Source organism: Microtus ochrogaster, chromosome 18 (assembly GCF_000317375.1).
Source record: "Microtus ochrogaster isolate Prairie Vole_2 chromosome 18, MicOch1.0, whole genome shotgun sequence".
NCBI classification, from domain to species: Eukaryota; Metazoa; Chordata; class Mammalia; order Rodentia; family Cricetidae; genus Microtus; species Microtus ochrogaster.
This window is the reverse complement of record NC_022020.1, coordinates 19869496-19888759: the sequence shown is the minus strand read 5'-3', so window position 1 is coordinate 19888759 and position 19264 is coordinate 19869496. Positions and strand designations below refer to the sequence as shown.

Genomic DNA, 19264 nt, shown 5'->3' with positions numbered 1-19264 from the left:
GGAAGTCCAAGGAACCCCCACCTCCATCCAGGTCTAGTAAGGTGAGCATCCAAACTGCCTAGGCTTCCACAAAGCCAGTACGTGCAGTAGGATCAAAAGCCCATTGCCATTGTTCTTGAGTTCTCAGTAGTCCTCATTGTCTGCTATGTTCAGCAAGTCTGGTTTTATCCCAGGCTTTTCCAGACCCAAGCCAGATCTGTCTCTCTACTGTTAGAAGCATAAGCAGTCTTACAAGCTACAAAGGAACTTTTCTAACTAGGGACACCTACAGGTAGAACAAAGTGTCCAGTTGGCAGCATATGGGGTTACAGCATCATGCAGGATGAGAAACAGTTTTGCCTCTTGAAGTTAATATTTATAACTGATAGGGTCTGAGTTCTCATGATCAGCTTACCTGCTAAAGCTGTGTCAATTCATTCAACATTTTATACTACTCTATCTATCTCCTCTGGGCATATACCAGGTTTTTCCATTTATCCTATAGGTAACTTGAAAACTTACTCTTAAAAGCTGGCACTGTTTCTCTCTTGTCTTTATGTCTATCTCTCTTAACTTCTTAGGGTACTGATACAGCTATTAGAAATGAGGGAAGTGTGGGTTTCTATGATTCTACTTCATTCCGTTTCTAGAGTATTTCCATTGACTCCTGATATTATCTATTTAATAACATCTCTTTAAAACTCTTATGGTTAAAATCACCCTTTCCAGAATAGTTGCACAAATATGTAATATTAAATTTTATAATCTACTGTACTTGTTCAGGCCAGCAGTATGGCTAGCATGGTGAAGGCAAGGATAGCACGTAGCATAATGCTCCAACGGTCATGCCCAGAATTATGCAGTGAATTGTCCACAGGTCTTTGCCAAGTGGGTCAGGGACTCCAGGGTCTTGCTGCAAGGAGAGTCATTTGTGTTATTCTCATACCTTGCTCCCTAAAGAAGTCACATGGCTCCTGCCAATAGAAGTATTGCATGATGTTCTCATTATGTATTGGACACTAAAATAAACTTTTAAATATAAAATCTATGTGCTCTGTAACATTAGACTCTGTGATTATATGACATATATATTAAGCAATGTACATATTTTCCATTGTCCATATTAACATGGTATTTTTTTTTTTGCAGGGCAGATGGGTTTTTTTTATTTATTTATTTATTTATTTTTATTTTTTTGAATTTATTTATTTATTGAGGATTTCTGCCTCCTCCCCGCCACCGCCTCCCATTTCCCTCCCCCTCCCCCGATCAAGTCCCTCTCCCTCATCAGCTTGAAGAGCCATCAGGGTTCCCTGACCTGTGGGAAGTCCAAGGACCGCCCACCACCATCCAGGTTTAGTAAGTTGAGCATCCAAACCGCCCATGCCCCCCCAAAGCCAGCACGTGCAGTAGGATCAAAAACCCATTGCCATTGTTCTTGAGTTCTCAGTAGTCCTCATTGTCTGCTATGTTCAGCAAGTCCGGTTTTATCCCATGCTTTTTCAGACTCAGGCCAGCTGGCCTTGGTGAATTCCCGAAAGAACGTCCCCATTGTCTCAGAGTGTGGGTGTACCCCTCGTGGTCCTGAGTTCCTTGCTCGTGCTCCCCCTCCTTCTGCTCCTGATTAACATGGTATTAATATATAGTTGTTATTTTTCTTATATTGACTGTTGCAACTTATTAGCAATTCACAAGAAGAATTATCTTTCTGATTTCAAAATTAAAATCATTATAATGTTGGTACTTAATTTCTTAAATTAAGCTGGTGCTTAAATTTCTTCATATCATATCATTCTTCATTATTTTGGTGTTTTACTAATTGATATTTTTTGATGAAATATAATATGTGACTTAAAAATAATACATTTTAAATAGATGAAAGCTATTTTAAGATTTTAAACATAAAACAGCTCACTTGGGTCTGTCAGTGGGAAGAAGCAGTTGCGTCAGTGCAAACAAATTATTCACAGAGCATAGTTGCTGCAGGATATTGAAGTAATTGGGGTTAATAATTTTTTCATAGTCTATTTTTAATACAAAGCACACAAGGGGTTATAAATTCATTATTGAAAGTGGGCAGATGTTGGCTGAGCACAAAGCTTATGCTCATTTTACTATGTAAGAGTGGCATTTGAATTGACAGATTTTGACAGCATTTCTCCCTCTAAATTGTAAAAATAATTATCTAGAAAGATACAACTTAGAAGTTTTCAGAAACTCACTTAAAGTTAGAATCTACCATATAATTTCTGGTCTGAAATATACACATTTCTCTACTGAACAAGAAAATCAAGCGATGTGCTTCAAATGGCTTTTTCTATTTAACAGCAGTAGGCTAGAGCTTTTTGTACATCCAAGTACCCTGTGCCATGCATGTACTGTGCACAAAGATATTAAAGACATGCTTTGTGATATGAGTTTGACTTTTTATATAACAAGATTAGAAGGTATAATTACAAGTTTCAATTCCTATAAGTGATAACAATATTCAGAAAAGGATTATCAAAAACAGCTGAGTTTGATGCCTATACATCCATGAAAGAAGATTATAATTGATTATGAGGAACATGTGTGACTCAAATAACTGGGATAAGTTATTTACAGTGGTCAATGGTTGGAAGGCAGAGCTATCTTAGACCTTCTTTTAAAAATTTTTATTTTTAATTGAAAATAGATGTTTTTTCTCATACAATACATCCTAATCACAGTTTCTCATCTTCCACTCTTCCCAGCTTTTTGACTTACCTCTTCCCCAAATTCACTCCTCCTGTTTCCTGTTTGGAAGGGAACAGCCCTCCAAGAAACAACAGCCAACCAGGACAAAATAAGATATGCTAAGAGAAGGCAGAAGCCCTTATATAAAGGCTGGACTTCTTTAACTTCTTCTACTTGTGTGATGACAATTCTTGATAGTCAGCTTGACATACTTGAGAAGAGGAACCCTCAATTCTCAGTTAAGACTTTCCTCCATCAGATTGGCCTGTAGGCATGTCTACCTGGCAGGCATTTTTCTCGATTGCAAACTGAAGCAGGAAAGCATAGCCTCCTATGGGCAGTGCCATTCTTGGGCAGGTGCTCCTTGGTGGCCTAAGAAAGGTAGCAGAGAATAATAGTTTCTTCAGTGGAGTCTCATTGGATTTTTAACCACACTACAGCTTCAACTGAAAGCCCAGGAGTAGTTGGCCAGCACAAAATGAACTGAAGAGTATTTTTGTAGACATTTTGTCCGATTTTGCTTTATTTAGGCATGTTTTGTCTGATTGATTTTTTTGCTTTTATATTGTGGTTTCTGTTTTGGTGATTTTCTTTTCTTTTTTTTTATGTTGTTTGTTTTGTAGAAAGAAAAAAGGGTCTTGGAGATAAGTGGATGGGGAGGATCTGGGAGAAGTTCTGGGAGGGAAAAATCAACTTTACAATTAAGAAGCCAAACAATCCCAATCAAACTGACAGGTAGCAGAGCAAGCCATGGGGCAAACCTGTTAGTAGCATTCCTTCTTTGTCTCTCCTTGAGTTCTGGCCTTGAGGTTCCTGTTTGAGCTCCTGCCTGCCTTTCCTTCTTGGTGGACTGTAACTTGTAATCCAAATAAGCTCCTCTTCCCCAAGTTGTTTTGGTCATGGAGTTTTTTTTTTTTTTTACAGTATTAGATACCAGCCTAGTACAACTTTTAACCCCTTTTACCTGAGAAAGCTTTGCAAAACCTTGAGTATGAAACTAGATAAAATATGCAAATAAAAATACTGACAATAAATCAGAAGGAAGTTTTTCTCCAGTAGTTTAATATACATATAATTTTACCATTTATTAAGGACAAACGCTAAATTGAATACTAATAAATGGATGTGTTTATTTATTTTATATGAAGAATTAAATATTGAATGAACATTTGATACTGTAGGATATAGAACACCTTAGGTATTTTTAAGAGCTGATCAATATTTTGACTTTATAACTCAATGCTGAGAATGTCACTTCACATTGTACAAGATGGCAGAACTAAATGTTAGTAATTGGGTCCTAATCTGCAGCCAAAATTTATTTTACCAATTTTATGAAACTCAGAAGTCAGCAATTCAAATAGACCTATACCCCTAGTGGGTACATAGCCAGAACTGGCCATCTCCTGTGATTAGACAAGACTTCCAGTAGGGGAACTGGGACACCAACACAGCCACACAACCTATGATCTACAGTCTGTCCTTTCTATGAGATGGGCAGGGGTAAGGGTGGCACAGAGATTGTGGAAGTGGCCGACCAATGACTGGTCCAGTCTCAGACCCATGCCATGACAGTGAACCCACACCCGTCACTGCCTGGAGTGTCAGGACCCAGAGACTGGAGGGTCCAGAGACCTAGGACAGATTAGAGAAAAAAAAATGTCAGCGTAATGATGCCTCATGATAACCTAACATACTCATAGCTGGTGAATACCCTAATTGTCATCAGAGAGACTTCTTCTAGTAACTGATGAAAACAGATGCAGAGGTCCACAGCCAAACATTAGGCCGAGCTTGGGGAATTCCCCTAAAGAGAGGGAGGAAGGATTGTAGGTGATGGAGAGGTCAAAGACATCACAAGAAAGCCCACAGAAACAATTAACCTGGCTCATAGAATCTCACAGAGTCTGAACCAACCTAGTTAGGAAGCCTGCATGGGACTGACCTAGATAATCTGCATATGATCTAGGCACTCTGCATGTGAAGGTTTTGTAGCTTGGTCTTGTGGGACTCCTACCAGTGGGATCAGGGTCTGTCCCTTACTTGGTGGCTGGCTTTTGGGACCCTATTCCTCATAAGGGGTTGCCTTGCCCAGCCTTAATATATGGGGAGGTGCTTAGTCCTACTGCAACTTGATGTACCATGCCTTGTTGACACCCATGGGAGGTCTGCCCCTTTCTGAACAGAAACAGAAAGAGTGAATGGGGGAGAAACAGAGGGGAGGTGGGGAGACAGAATGGAAGGAGAGGAGCGAGGAGAAACTTTGGCCAGAATATAAAATAAATTTAATTAAAAGTGAGTCAGCAACTCAAGCAGCAAGTTCTAAAATAAAAAAATCGGTAGCTGCAGAATCCAAAGCTATATTAATGAACCCAATGTTGAAAAACTACGGTGGGAAAATATATAAAAAGTAGTGGCCGTTATGGTTCTACAAGAGAGAGCAGTTTGTATACCCAGCAGAAACACTGCCACTCATGACACAAACATCCAAATCTGAGCTGAGGTGTCTCAAGTAGTGTTTGCTAATGCGTGCTGTGAAACTTCCATACTCCTCCTAAGTACACGTGGTACGCATTCAGAACCAAGCCTTCAGTGAAGTCACAGTGAAACACGGCAGGTGCTGCCAGAAACACCTCAGAACCAGCAAGCTTTATAGTCTGAATCAATTACTGGCTATACTGTAAGCAGCACCCATGGGTTCAGAAATGAATTTATCTGAATAGGTTGTGCTTTAATTAATGAGAAAATGATGTCATCACTGCTTTTCTGGATTTGGACTTTATTGCTTGCAGAGTAAAATGACTACATCCCAGAATCACTGCATTTCTGATTAGCTGGAGGAAGTTCCAGCAGGAGGATATACTATTTATGTCCAGAGTGAGGTCTAGAGCCAGTGGTAAAAATGGAGCCCTGGGAACTGACCCCATTAGAGTGTGATTGCTTAGGATTAATTGGGAATAGAAGCAGATATGTAACATAGTATCAGATTATATTCGGCCTTAAACACAGGCAGATGAGAAGAGATTGATGTGAAAGCAAATGGACAACCACTGGCACTTTGAGGCCAGAGTCACTCCATAATAATGCGGTAGTTAAAGAAGATTAATCACACACACAAATATAGTGTGGATTGATTGGAAGAAGGGGACCCCGAGAGTGCAGTGGCTGCCCCTCATTACCAGGCATAGTTGAAGTGGTGTGAAACATGTCCCACACTTGACAATGGTCAGGAAACATGTAGATGTTACCGCCTATACTTTTGGTATTATAAGACATTTCCTTGATCTAAGCATGGGTTTCCTTATTTGTATGTAGGTGTGTTGGCTTCTTAATTCAACTCTGAAGTTTTAGGATTATTTGGAGACAAATGATTATTAATGTGACAAAACAACACCTTTTTTTTTCCCTGTGGAAGAACTACATATTTTTACAAATGAGCTTTCAAAAATGTAAACGACTGTATAATTGGAAATTTTGTTTGTGTAAGCTCATGCTATTTTATTCTCTTTATTTGTGGATGATATAGTCTAAATCAATTAGCAACCTAGCTTTGTCTGTGGCTTTCCCACTTTGCGTCATTTTCACTGGATTGTGCTCTCAATATCACACTGAGTAACGGGAATGTGGTGGGATCCACTGGTGGGAAAAGAGTCATGCTGGTTTCTTCTAAGCTAGACTCTAATGAGAAGGAAAACAGTTACTGATTGACCCAGCAGAGACAGGCAACTGACTGCTATTAGATATGACTTTCAGTGGGTTTGTATCACTCAATGGCGGTATGAACCTCTACATCTTTGGTAGTAAGTACAAGTCAGAGAGAAGAAGAAAACCACTCAGAATTCTAGGGCAAAGAAAACTTGATTCACTCACAGGTAGAACACCGTCTATATCCTTTTATTTTTGAGTAAGACAAATAACATCAGCTACATAATGAAAATAAGAAATATTAAGTTTGCTTTTAAAATATTCTTTCTAGTTAATATTTTTGTTGATATGCAAAGTGCTGCCTTTCATTACGGCATTCTCACACATATGCATGATAATACTCCATTTCCATTCATTTCACTTCCCCGTTTTCTCCCCCACTGCCCTCTGATCTTTTCTGTCTTGTTCTAACTAACGTTGAGATTTCAGTGATAAGTAAATTTGCCTGAAAGTTGAACTAGACTTTAGTATTATACAGGCACAAGGAACAAAACCAGAAGACAGCTGTCAGCATCATTTCAAAAAAAAAAAAATCTCTTTTCAAACAGATAAAACACACTCTCGTTGAGAAAACTCCCTCTCTTGAGATAGTTGTAATCTACCAGAATGGATTCTAGTCAAGTTGAGTTTGTATCTTAGTTATTGTTCCCATACACAATCCAAACAACTTGTGATTGTTAGTGCACTAATCCTCCCCGTGCTGGTCTGCATCTCACTTTTTTGCTTTAGTGATGACACATGGCATCTCCTCCCACGCACATCATTTTCCTTGATCACATTCGCTACCCTTCCTCATCACCCTGTCCATTTCCTGTTGGTCTCCTCCCTCTTTCAAAATACCCTCTTTTCTGATTTAATGCCCTTTAAAAAGAAATGTTGATTCTGGATAGGAGGGACAACGTGAGACATTTGTTCAATTTGACTTCTTTCATTAAACACGATGAATTCCAGTTCTATCCAGTTTCTTGAAAATACATAATTTTCTTTGATTCATGGCTAAATAAAATACCATTATATACATATGCATTTTATCTACCCATGCATCTATAGAAGGGACCCAAGACTGACCCTGTTCAGGTTTTAATCTTTCACAGAACTGTTATTCCAGTGACCTGTGTCCCTTAGATATCTAGTGTGAACTCTAGCAAGCACCAGTCAGAGTAGCATATAATGAACCTTCTATACTTTCCAATTAACACATTTCTGCCATTACTGTTCCATTTCTTAGCTACAGTTACAAAATACAGAGACATGCTTAACGCCGTAATGTCACTCTTCCCTTTACTACACGGTAGCATGGTATGATACTAATATTCCTGGAAGTTCCAGGATTTTGGCTACATTTGGTATCTCTATACCTGATATCTGATGTGGAGATCAGAATATAGACCATGTTACATGAATAAAAGCTTGATGTAGTGCCTAAAACATCTCTTAAAATATTTATTTTTTTTAGCTTGTTTGTTTGCTCATTGTGTGTCTACATGCCATATTACAAGTGTGGAAGGTCAGAGGGCTTATGGGAATTGGTTCTCTTTCCACTGCGTTAGTACTGGGGATGAAACCCATCAGGATTATCAGAAACCACTTTTCTCAGCTCAGCTATTTCCCCAGCCCCTAAAACATCTCTCAAATTCCTGTTTTTTTTTTTTCTATCACATTAAACTGGAAACTTGTTTTTCAGGGTTTTCTGTATTCTGATTTCACAGATCAGGAGTGTGCCGTCTATTGAGCAAACAGGAGCCTGAAGTGTGCCTTTTTCATCACATCCTTTCCATCTGAAGTGTATGGCCCCATCCCTACTCTGCCTCAGTTTCCCACACTCCACACCACAGTAATCTTCAGACACTTATCCTTGCATAATTGTTTGACCCTCTCCAGGGCCAGGAAACTTCAGAAGTGTCTTTATGTCTCGGCAAGACCACCATTGCTTCAGGTATGGTCTCCGAAGGTCTCATAAGAGTGCCCAGCTGTTACTCTATGCCTGACCACAATGTGACTGGTGTCGTGGGCTTGTGACTTGTGCTGTTACCTGGGTCCTACTGCTTAGAAGAATCCCATGTTTTACTTTTTGTTCTGACTTTTGCTATCCTAGTTTCTTTTAAAAAAATTGATTAATCATTTACAAATGTTGAACAAAAATCTCACATTTTCTTTTTTCACCCAGACCCATAACTTATAAAGCAGATCCTGCGTTGCAGACTTGGTTTATGTCAAATGGTATTTGAGACAGACAGTTTTCCGCACCTATCTTCATGATAGACCAGTTCTAGGGCCCTTCTGTTCCCCAGTGTTCAGTGTCAACATTATGATCAGCAGTCTTCCCGGTATTTCAAGCACAAAATTCAAGAAGATTTCACTCTCCTGTCCCCATCTTTACCCTTTGCTTCATTTCCTCCATGTGTTTCTTTTATCTTAGACAAACTGTCCTCAGTGTCTTGAGGTTCAGGGAAATTGCTTGGCGTGAAGAGGATTGGAAACAGACCACGTCTTTGGAAATCTGCTAAGGAGGATCCTGATTTGTTGGCATTGAGAGAACTGCTCCTTTTTTCAACTCTAGGAGAGAAAATTGCCTCCTCTCTAAGACTTAAGGATCTGCAGTTGACCATTTTAGACTATAGCTTTGGCTTTCTGGAAATTCAAACTGTCAATCTAACTTAGTTTTCTCACTACTTCCTGGTTTTAATGTCTAATTTCTATACATTATTTTCTGTATTAAGCAATGAATATTTTTCTTTCATTATGTGTATTCTTTTAAGTCATATTAAGTCTTAGATGCCTGACATGTGTAAGTGCTCTGTAAACATTTGATGGCTGAGCTAAGCAGACTGTGCATAGCATCTGACACATTGCATTTCTAAAAATACAGACAGAGAGCAACTCCATAATGATGGACACAGTGCTGCTTTCTGGGGAAAAAAGATAGCATTTCCAATTGCAATTTTCATTTTAGGTACAATTTTATTTCATGCTACCAACATAATAATACTTTTTTTTTTTACCATTTCCATCTTTATTGACATACTTAACTTGTTTAAGGGATCAGATTGAGACTAAAAAGTCACTTTCCATTGTTTTCAGTTCTGACATAAATTATAGTAACTTTATGATGGCAAAAATTTAAATATATATATGTATATAGTGGGTCCTGCATCACAGCCTTGGTTTATTTCAGATTGTATTTGAGACAATTTTCAGCACCTATCTTCATGATAGCCTAATTCTAGGGCCCTTACATACCTAGTGTTCAATGACAACATTATGATCAGCAGTCTTTCTGGTATTAAAAGTACAAAATTCAAGATTTCAACCACCTGCCCATATATATATATATAAATTTATATATATATTAAAGTTTGCAATTATATATGTATATTCTTTTAAAGAGATGAAAGCAAAAGCAGCAGTCACCTGGGTGTGGTGATGCACTCCTGTGACTCAGCTCTTGAAAGGCACAGTCACACAGAGCTCTAGGAGTTCAAAGCCATCCTGGTCTAGTCTACATAGTAAATCTTTGGCCAGCCAGGAATACATAATGAATCTTTGTCCCCCAACAACAACAACAAAAATAAACAACTCTCCCCACATCCACGCAAAGCAGCAACCACATGAATCCTTTGGTGTCCTTGAGAAAATATCTAGCTCCTGGGTTAGTAGGCTCTGGAGGTTTGGCAACTGTGCATTGAGAAGTTAGAGCACGGAAGGCTATTTAGGATGGTGATATATTAGTTGTAAAAGTGATGTTGCTTGAGAGTTAAGCATCATTGGGCAAATAATAAATCTTAGGAAAAATATCACATCTCATTTTTTTTTTTAACCAAGATATCTCTTTCATTCACTGGCATCCTGTTCTTGCCCCTATTTGAATCTCTGATTCACTGGGCTTTTAATTCTTTCCATTCAGTTCAAACATGGACAAGGCAGGCTTCTTGCTGTTGCCATTTTTTCTATTGTTTTCATTTATTATATATCCAATCACTGAATATAGTGTCAGATATGGGACTTTTGATTTGCTTTTTTGTATTGAGTGAATGTGGCATGTCCATGTACATGTAGAATGTGTGTGTGCTTATCCTGAGACTGGCAGCATCTTTCTGATGAGAATAAACAATAGTTTGTGCCCATTACATTATAGAACATCTAAACTGTTAGTCTGGTAGTGTGATGAATATTTGTTTGCTTTTTAAACAGGAGGCGAAGATATTTCATACTTCTACCAGGTAAACACAGAAAGGAGATGGCCCAAGTCCTTTCCCTAACACTCCTCAAAAATCTTTACTCTGCCCATCAAAAAACCTGGATTGTGACTGAATTAGTTTCTTTTCTGTTGCTGGGTTAAAACACCATGTCCAAAGCAACTAGCAGGAAGAGTTTATTTGGGGCTATGGTTCCAGAAGGATAGGAGTCCATCATCATGAATGTAGGGTGCATTGCAGCAGGTAGGCAGGGATGATACTGAAAGTCACTGAGAGCTTACATCTTCATCCACAAACAGGAAACAGAGAGTGTTATCTCATAACTGAGCAAATCTTCTGAAACCTTAAAGTTGGCCTCAGTGACATAACTGTGTAGCAAGGTCACACCTCCTAATCTTCTTCAAATAGCTACCAACTGAGCACCAGCTATTCAAATACTTGTGATTAATGGGAGCATTTTATTAAAACCACCACAGTGATAATTATCAGAAATTATTTGTTTTCTGAATTCATAGAATTCCCATGTGACTTCAGTTTAAGGGGAGATGTCAAAGAAATGGATCAAACTGTAATATTTACTCAGAATTGCACTGAAGATTCCTGAAATGTTTATGCAGACAGCATTTCCTGGAGTCTGTTTTCATAGGTACTTTGATGCTTACAGATAGCAAATGAAATCTAGTAACATTCTTCAATAATTAACCATCAAGTTTCATTTACAGCAGGAAGCTATTGATATTAATGGATGAAATGCAGACAACAAAATGTTTCAGAACCTTTAATGCATGGGGTAATGAGAACGGAAGCAAAATGTTAAGCAAAGCTTTTTACCCTTTGAAGAGATTCCTATGCCGTGTTACTAAGATGATACATAGTTAGAGAGCTTATATTCAATATTCTTGGCTCCAACAACCTCCCGAGTATGTTTAAGAAAATGACGTGCACAGATTCTGTGTGAGTGACAAAGAGAAAGCCAGCTATTTGGAGTCACCCCATCACTGTGTGTGTTTCATTGTATCTACTTCATTGGTGAAAGGTCTCTGACTCAAATCGTGTGAATTTTCTGGTGACTGTGTTTGAAAACCTCCCAGGTTCACACTTAATGCCTCTCACAGATGTCTCATGCCTACTCTCCCAGTGAGGATTTCTGGTGTGTCAAGTCTATAATGAAGGTAACACTAGGTTTGAACTGTATTGCATTAAAGAAAATCATCAAAGCATTTTCATGTTTGTTCTCTAATTTGATTCTTCTTCGTCTATATAGGGCAGGCTAAGAACATTCTAATGCCTCTTTCCTGCATGAGGAAATCAAGGTGCTGAGATATTATGTGTGGAATGATAACAATCTTAGTGAGTTATCAGCCTGAAACACATGCCATTGCAACCCCTTATCATGCCTTCAGGTTGCAAAGACAAAGATTGAACATGAACATAATTAGGTACAAGAACTGCTGTACTTTTGCTGTTGTTTTCATTTTTGATAAGAGTCCCACTGTGTAGCTCAGGCTGGCTTGAGATTGCAACTGCTTTGACTCAGTGTTTGAATATTGGACTTATAGGTGTGCTCCACTTTATCTTTTTATCTATTTTAATGTAACATATATGCCCTTTAATCTCATTAATAATCTCTGCTGGGCTTTCATTCAACCTCTAAATATTGTTCCCTGTGAATTTTTCTTTTATATACTATGCCTATCTTTCTTTGTCAGATTTATTAGATTTTCATGCTATATTTATTGCTGATATAATCAAATGTATTGCTTTATATTAAATATAGAAAATATCATGGAAAGGCATGTGTCTAGAACAAGTTAGAGTAATCCTCAATTGGGAAAACAACAAACATCAAAACACCACAAACTCCTTCATCCAATTAACTGGGTTCGCAAATAGAGCAACTACATGAATGAATAGTCAACATAGGAGACCACCAACATGACTCAAAGATAATGAGCAGATCAAAGAAAGATGGTTCTTTTCATCCCGGAGTAAACAAATTAGTTTAAAGTAGCATTGGAGGGGATGAAAAGCAACCGCCACTTTCATATACAATAGCATTATTATCTTTGGCAGTGAAATCATCACAGTTTCTCAAAAGCAGAGGAATGTTTTCCTTGAACAAGTCAACTTCTCAGACGTAACTGAATCTTAGTGAGAGGGATTTTAAGAATATGCAGTGTAGCATTGTTTGTAAAGCAGCAAAACTATGATGCATGGAGCTAGAGAGATGGCCCGACAGTTAGAAGCAATTACTGACCTTGCAGGGGACTGCAGTTAGGTTCCCAGCTATGACACTGACGGCTTTGCAATCGTCAGCAATAACTCCAGCTCCAGAGAAAGCTGGTGCCTTTTGGACACCTGAACTCACGTCCCATTTATAGACACCCATATAAACAAATAAAAATGTCTTTAAAAAGACTATGATGCAGGAACAGAAGGAACTGCAGTACTGCATGCGAAAGAGTACACAGTATATTTGACTCTCAGTAAGGAGTGACTTGCATGGCATATCAGGACCATTAAGTTTTGTTTAACTGCTATAATGAATTTATGTTTATTTTCCTAAGGATCTATTATGTTTCTTTGATGACTTTGTCATTTCTATTTGAAAAGATTGATTGTATGTTTAGGAAAGGAGAGTTAGTATTGTGGTCCATAGTTTTCTGCTTTATTATTAGCAAGTGTGTATTTCTGGTTGAAGCGCAGGCTTTCAAATTCATAAAAGTCCAAGTGTATCTCCTGAGCTTTACTTTAGCTCTTTTTTTTGCATGTTTGAATGTTTCATCCTATTTTAATTTTGTTTTTGTTTTGTTGTATCTTATTTTATTTTATTATTTTTAGATGACTTTTTCAAACAAGAATAAATAAATAAGGGTGTGTATTTGGATGGGAAGGGAGACGAGAAGGAACAGGGGAAGAGGAAACCATATTCAAAATATATTGTCTGAAAAAAAATCTATTTTCAATAAAAGAAAGAATAAAATAGAGTAACAAGATGCCACAGACATTTTATGGCCCATTCATTCCTGCCGTAGAGGTGAAGGTTCTAAGTGAAGTAGGAACTATGTTGTATCATATAAGTGCATTTTACTTACTGTGTGAAATCTAGGGTTGAAGTAAGAATATTTAATGCTAAGTAATATTAGGCATAGTGTTAATGTATGTATATATTAAGTTTATAAAAGTTCATGTCAGTGGGTGAAAATTTGAATTGCTTCTGTAGCAGTAAGCTGTCTGTTTCTAGACACATCTTCTGTCTTCTGTATGCTCTGATTCTTAAAGCCTGGAAGCTGTTAGTTTAGCCCGATACTGTTGGCAATTACTCCATACTTATTGAAAATGTCTTAGAGAAATCACTAACTCAAAATCATTATAGTTCTTCCAGTGTGTCCACACTTGTAAGTAAATTCTCAGATTTTCTAATTTTTTCAGTCTAATGAAATATTTCCCTTTTAAAAGTTATATTAAATTAAATGAACATCTGTTAGGGAAGTATTCTGAGCATACATTTTAATTGTTCTTTCATTGTGTTAGGTTAAGGTTTCCTTTTTCCTAGTTCTGAAGTTTGTAGGCAGAGTTTGTAGTTCGTTCTCAGCTTCCTAGACCTGAAATAATCACACAGAAACTATATTAATTACAACACTGTTTGGCCTATTAGCTCAAGCTTCTTGATCAACTAACTCTTACATCTTGAATTAACCCATTTCTATTATTCTGTGTATTTACCAGGAGGCTTGCAGTTTACCTGTAAGGTTCCCTGGGCATCTGTCTCCTTCAGAGGCTGACTAGATGGTGTCTCTCTGACTCTGCCTTCTTTTCTCCTGTACCTCTGCTTGGAATTCCTTCCTTACTCTATTCTGCCCTGCTATAGGCCAAAGTAGCTTTATTTACTAACCAATAAAAGCAGCACATGTACAGAAGGACTTCCCACACAAGAAGTCTAATTTTGCTCCCATTCTTTGGTTACTAATAGCACAAATTGACCAAATCACGATAAACTCTCGTATGTTCTTGCTGTTTAGTGTGTCTTGTTTCTTAGACAAGCCCAAGCTGTAAGTTATCCATTGCATCTTCCTAATCTCTCCTTATGGTGTTAGCAGTAGATTCAGACCAAGAATAAAGAAATAAATAGCATGTTCTTGACTTAAAGAAACTCTGTGGATTACAGTTTAATGTTAGGATTTTCAGAATTTGAGAAATTGTAATAAAGCTGGGAAGCAGTATTAAAGGGCCAGTCAGATGACACACAAGGCCAATGTGGAATGTAGCTTGCCTTCTTCTGCAGAAAGTGAAGATGAAGGGATTAGCAGAGTGTAGAAATCAATCTATCTTCAAGCAGCCAGGTCCTTCAATTTCTCAGCTTCTCTGAGCCAAACCTAAGAACACCAGAATATATGAATGCAGCTGTATTATCCACACTCTGCCTTTTCAGAAAGGCAAAGGTAATCAAGATTCTAACTTTAATCTGTCTTCCCCACCTCTCTCTCTCTCTCTCTCCTTCTTTTCTTTCTCTGTTGGGATTAAATCCAGGGCCTTTTGCATGCCAGGCAGACTCTCCATCTCAGCCATAATTTTAGTCTCTGTGTTCATTTTTTTTTGTATAGAAAAGGAGTTCATTTTGCCAAATCCTCCAGAGGAGTTGCTCCAGATTTTCAGTACAAATGGACTCTCATTTGAAAAGTGGAGCCAGATTCCTTTGATCATAAGTTTTCAATGGTTTCTAGAAAAAAAAATGTTTCAAAAGACAGGCTGTAAGAAAATGTTTAAATACTAAACTAGGACCTATCTAACATAACCTCAAAGGACAAAATGTTTACAATACACAAACTGATTCATTTATGAAGCGAAGGCATTGAAATATAAAAACAAAATCTCATTTTTATGACTTGTTATTTGCCAGGTCTGTCCAGGAGCTCTTAAATCTAACCTACGATGAAAATCTAACACTCTCAATAGTTTAAAATATTCACATTTCACAAGAATACATTATATTTCCTATTAACTCCCTCCAACTAAAACCTTCCCCTTTGCTCGTCTCTCCTCCAGGCAGAGTTCACAGCCATGCGAGAGCAGTACATGCGTGGGGGTGAGGGCTTCATCATCTGCTACTCTGTCATTGACCGCCAGTCATTCCAGGAGGCTGCCAAGCTCAAGGAACTTATTTTCCAGGTCCGTCACACCTATGAAATTCCCCTTGTCTTGGTGGGTAACAAAATTGACCTGGAACAATTCTGCCAGGTGAGTGCAAAACTTATATTAGCTTGTGTTTGCCTCCATTGATATCTGGTATCAAGTATGACTGCATTCTAAGTTTGAGTTCATGAACGACCTGCTTTTCCCACCTAAGAAACCCATGTGTTTTCCGCTACGGTGTGATTCCCTCCTCTGTAATCATCCGTCTCATATGCTGTTTCATGGTATCTTTACCATTCTCTGTGTTCTTGAATCTGGCAGGTGTTAGATTTGCGTTGGGCAGTAGTGTATAAAAGAAATGACTCCTAGGAACCTTTGAGTTTGAGATTTAAAAATTCTGCAGCCTCTGTGCTTGTCTCTTGAAATGTTCACATTTGAGTTCCAGACCTCACGTGAGATGTGCCATGTGCACGGGAGTCAGAGCTGTCCTTACCAAGGTACCATGTATGTGGGCAAAGTTATCTTGTGAGTTTTGTTAGCAGTCACCATCTTCCTGACATTATATAAGACATCCCAGCTAATCCACCTGGAATATCAAATGCCTCACGATTTCCGATTTGTGGAGTCCACAACAAATATAAAGATTTAAGCCACTATGTCTTTGGGTCATTTTTCATACAGTGATAGATATGAGTCCTCCCTTTTTGTGTTGAATGAGAAATTGCTCTCATAGACAGTCGGTAATTTCTAAATTATATCTGCTCTATCATCATATTCATATAATTTCATGTATTCTTCAAGCACACTTCAGAACAGAGAAACTATATCTATATCTATCTTGAGTGACAAGCTTTCAAGATTTGCCATAATAGTTTGTTATAGTGTATTCTCACCAAACCAGACCCCCTTCCTAGGTATCACCTGATGGCAAAGCTGTAATGCTGCCCTCTCTGAGATGGTTACTTGGAAACTGTAACCCTACTGTCTGTTCAGGGACCAGGAAAACCACCACAGAATTCCATTGCTGTGACTTAGTTTGTAGAAGGGGACTTGCATGCAAATCAAATTTTTGTAAATCTAATTCTCTAAATTGAGTTTCTTAGTTATAATTTGGGATGCTTCATCTTTATTTATACTGACTTTAAATTTGAACTGGCTTTTAATAGTTGCTGTTATTCCATTTAGTGATTAATTTTTAAACCAACTACTACTGTAACTTACTAATAAGACCTTTTGCTAAGGTAGGAATAATGACTAAATAAAAAAGAGTTTTCACCCCTAATTTGTATATCTTATGAATTTGAATTTTCATGTTTAATGCATTTAATGTTTTCTTAAAATGGAAAGAGCTCATATAGAGCCAATGTTTAAGATGCCTTATGAAAATGCAGTTATTTAGTGCAATGCTTTTTTTGTGGTGACTATTTTTTTTCTGTTTTATATGTGCTTCAGTGTCTAAGCTGTTTAAGGTGCTAGCTATTTTAGAAGCTCTCTTAGTTACTGTTCTATTGTGAGGCGACGCCATGACCAAGGCAACTTTTAAACGAAAGCATTTAACTAGGGTCTTGTTTACAGTTTCAGAGTGTTCATAAACCTCATGGCAGGGAGCATGGTGGAAGGCAGGCATGAAACTGGAGCATTAACTGCGAGCTCACATGATCTGCAAGGTGCAGTAGCAGCAACATCAACAGCAGCAGCAGAGAGAGGGAGGGAGGGAGGAAAGGAAGAAGGGAGGGAGAGAGAGAGAGTCTGGTACTGGGTGTGGCATGGGCTTTTGAAATCTGAAAGCCAGTGTGGCACAGTTCCTCCAACAAGGGCACATCTAATCCTTTCCAAACAGCCCCACTAATTGAGAACCAAACATTCTAATGTACGAGTCTACCGGGAAACATTTTTATTCAAACCAAAAGCAGAAGCTATGCTTGTTTGTTTCTTGTGTAACTGATCTGTTGCTGTTTTTCTACCTTATTTTGTTCTTGCAAGTGTTTATTATGATAGGATTACACCTCTGTAAGAGGAAGTGTTCATCTGAACAGCCTAATATGATACTATCCTCACCTACTTCATAGTGTCTGAACCTTCTGGACACACCCCTCACAAGAGTGAGGATGATTGATCTCTGTTTTGGTTAGTTTTTGTCTTCTTGACACAATCCAGCAGGGTCATCAGGGAAGAGGGAACCTCATTTAAGAAAATGCATCTATTAGATTGGCCTCTAGGCAAGTCCCTGAGAGCATTTTCTTGATAAATGATTGATGTGGGAGGATTCAACTCACTGTGGGCAATGTCACCTCTGGGTTGGTGACTCTGAATTGTATAAGAAAGAAGTCTGAGCAAGCCATGGGGAGCAAGTCAGTAAGAAGACTCCCTCCATGATCTGTGCATCAGCTTCTGCCTCCAAACTCCTGCCTTGAGTTCACTCCCTTGCTTCCCTTGATGGTGTACTGCAACCTGTAAGCCAAGTAGGCCTTTCCTTCCCCAAGTTTCTTTTGGCATTTGTCACAGCAACAGAAACCTAACTAAATGCATGTGACTTAGGGCTCCTAAGAAGAAGCATGAGGGCACACTAACACACCTGCATAATCAGTGATTACTGTGCCTCCTTAGTTGTACACGGAGAGTTCCTGGAGAACAAACAACATTGACTGGGCTACTCAGGGGAGCTACAAGTGACTCTAAAAAAGGTAGAAATATAAAACCATTAGGAAATGGGTTTAGTTCACACCTTGTAGAGTGATTTTATAATCCCAGATAAGGGTGACATTGACTTTCCCATGCTCTCTAGGCACTGATTTTTGAGGTTCAAAGAAGACTCTTGGCTCAAAGATTCAAAAGTATTTCTGAGGCAGATTCAGGAGGATCATCACACCCTAGAAACTGCTCTTTCTCAGTTAGCACTAAAGTGAATCACAGCAACACAAACCACAAAGGTCACTGAAACCAACACTATGAATAAACAAAAGAAACAATCACATTTTGACTTTACAGACTTCCTTTTAGATAAAAACAAATAAATGTGATAGTCACAGAGAGGGCAAAACCCATGAAAACACAATTACCACCTTCTTAAAGATGCTCCTGCACCAAGACTCCAGTAATGAACTCTCCAATAATAAAGTGCTGATGTGGAAATCAGGCTGCTGGCTATGGTGTCTGTAGAAAGGACCATTCCTGAAATTGCAGAATGGGTTTTTTTCTTTACAATGTGATTTCAATTTGCACGTTATTTTCAACTTTCAGCTCTCTATTGTTAAAAAAACAAGCATTTGAAGAATGAGAATATTAAAGAGATAAATCTATGGACAGCAATTGCCTTTATAAAATTATTATAGCTAGCAAGAAAACTAAGACTAAAAGAGACTATGTATTCTTTAAAGACTATGTATGCTTTAAAAGAAACATGTATGCTTGAAAAATTGTTTCTGTATTTTGCATCTGAAACACAGAGATATCTATCATCTATCATCTATCTATCTATCTATCTATCTATCTATCTATCTATCTATCTATCTATCTATCTATCTATCTATCTATCT

At 38.1% G+C, this 19264-nt stretch overlaps 1 protein-coding gene across 1 annotated transcript in view; it reads left to right on the top strand.

Moving 5' to 3' along the window:
- Rit2 (Ras like without CAAX 2) overlaps positions 1-19264 on the top strand; it is a 326989-nt gene that overhangs the window by 153544 nt on the left and 154181 nt on the right. Inside the window, exon 4 of the mRNA XM_005355850.3 lies at positions 15642-15833. Within this exon, the coding sequence (XP_005355907.1) occupies positions 15642-15833 (192 nt within the window). The remainder of the gene's footprint in view (positions 1-15641; positions 15834-19264) is intronic.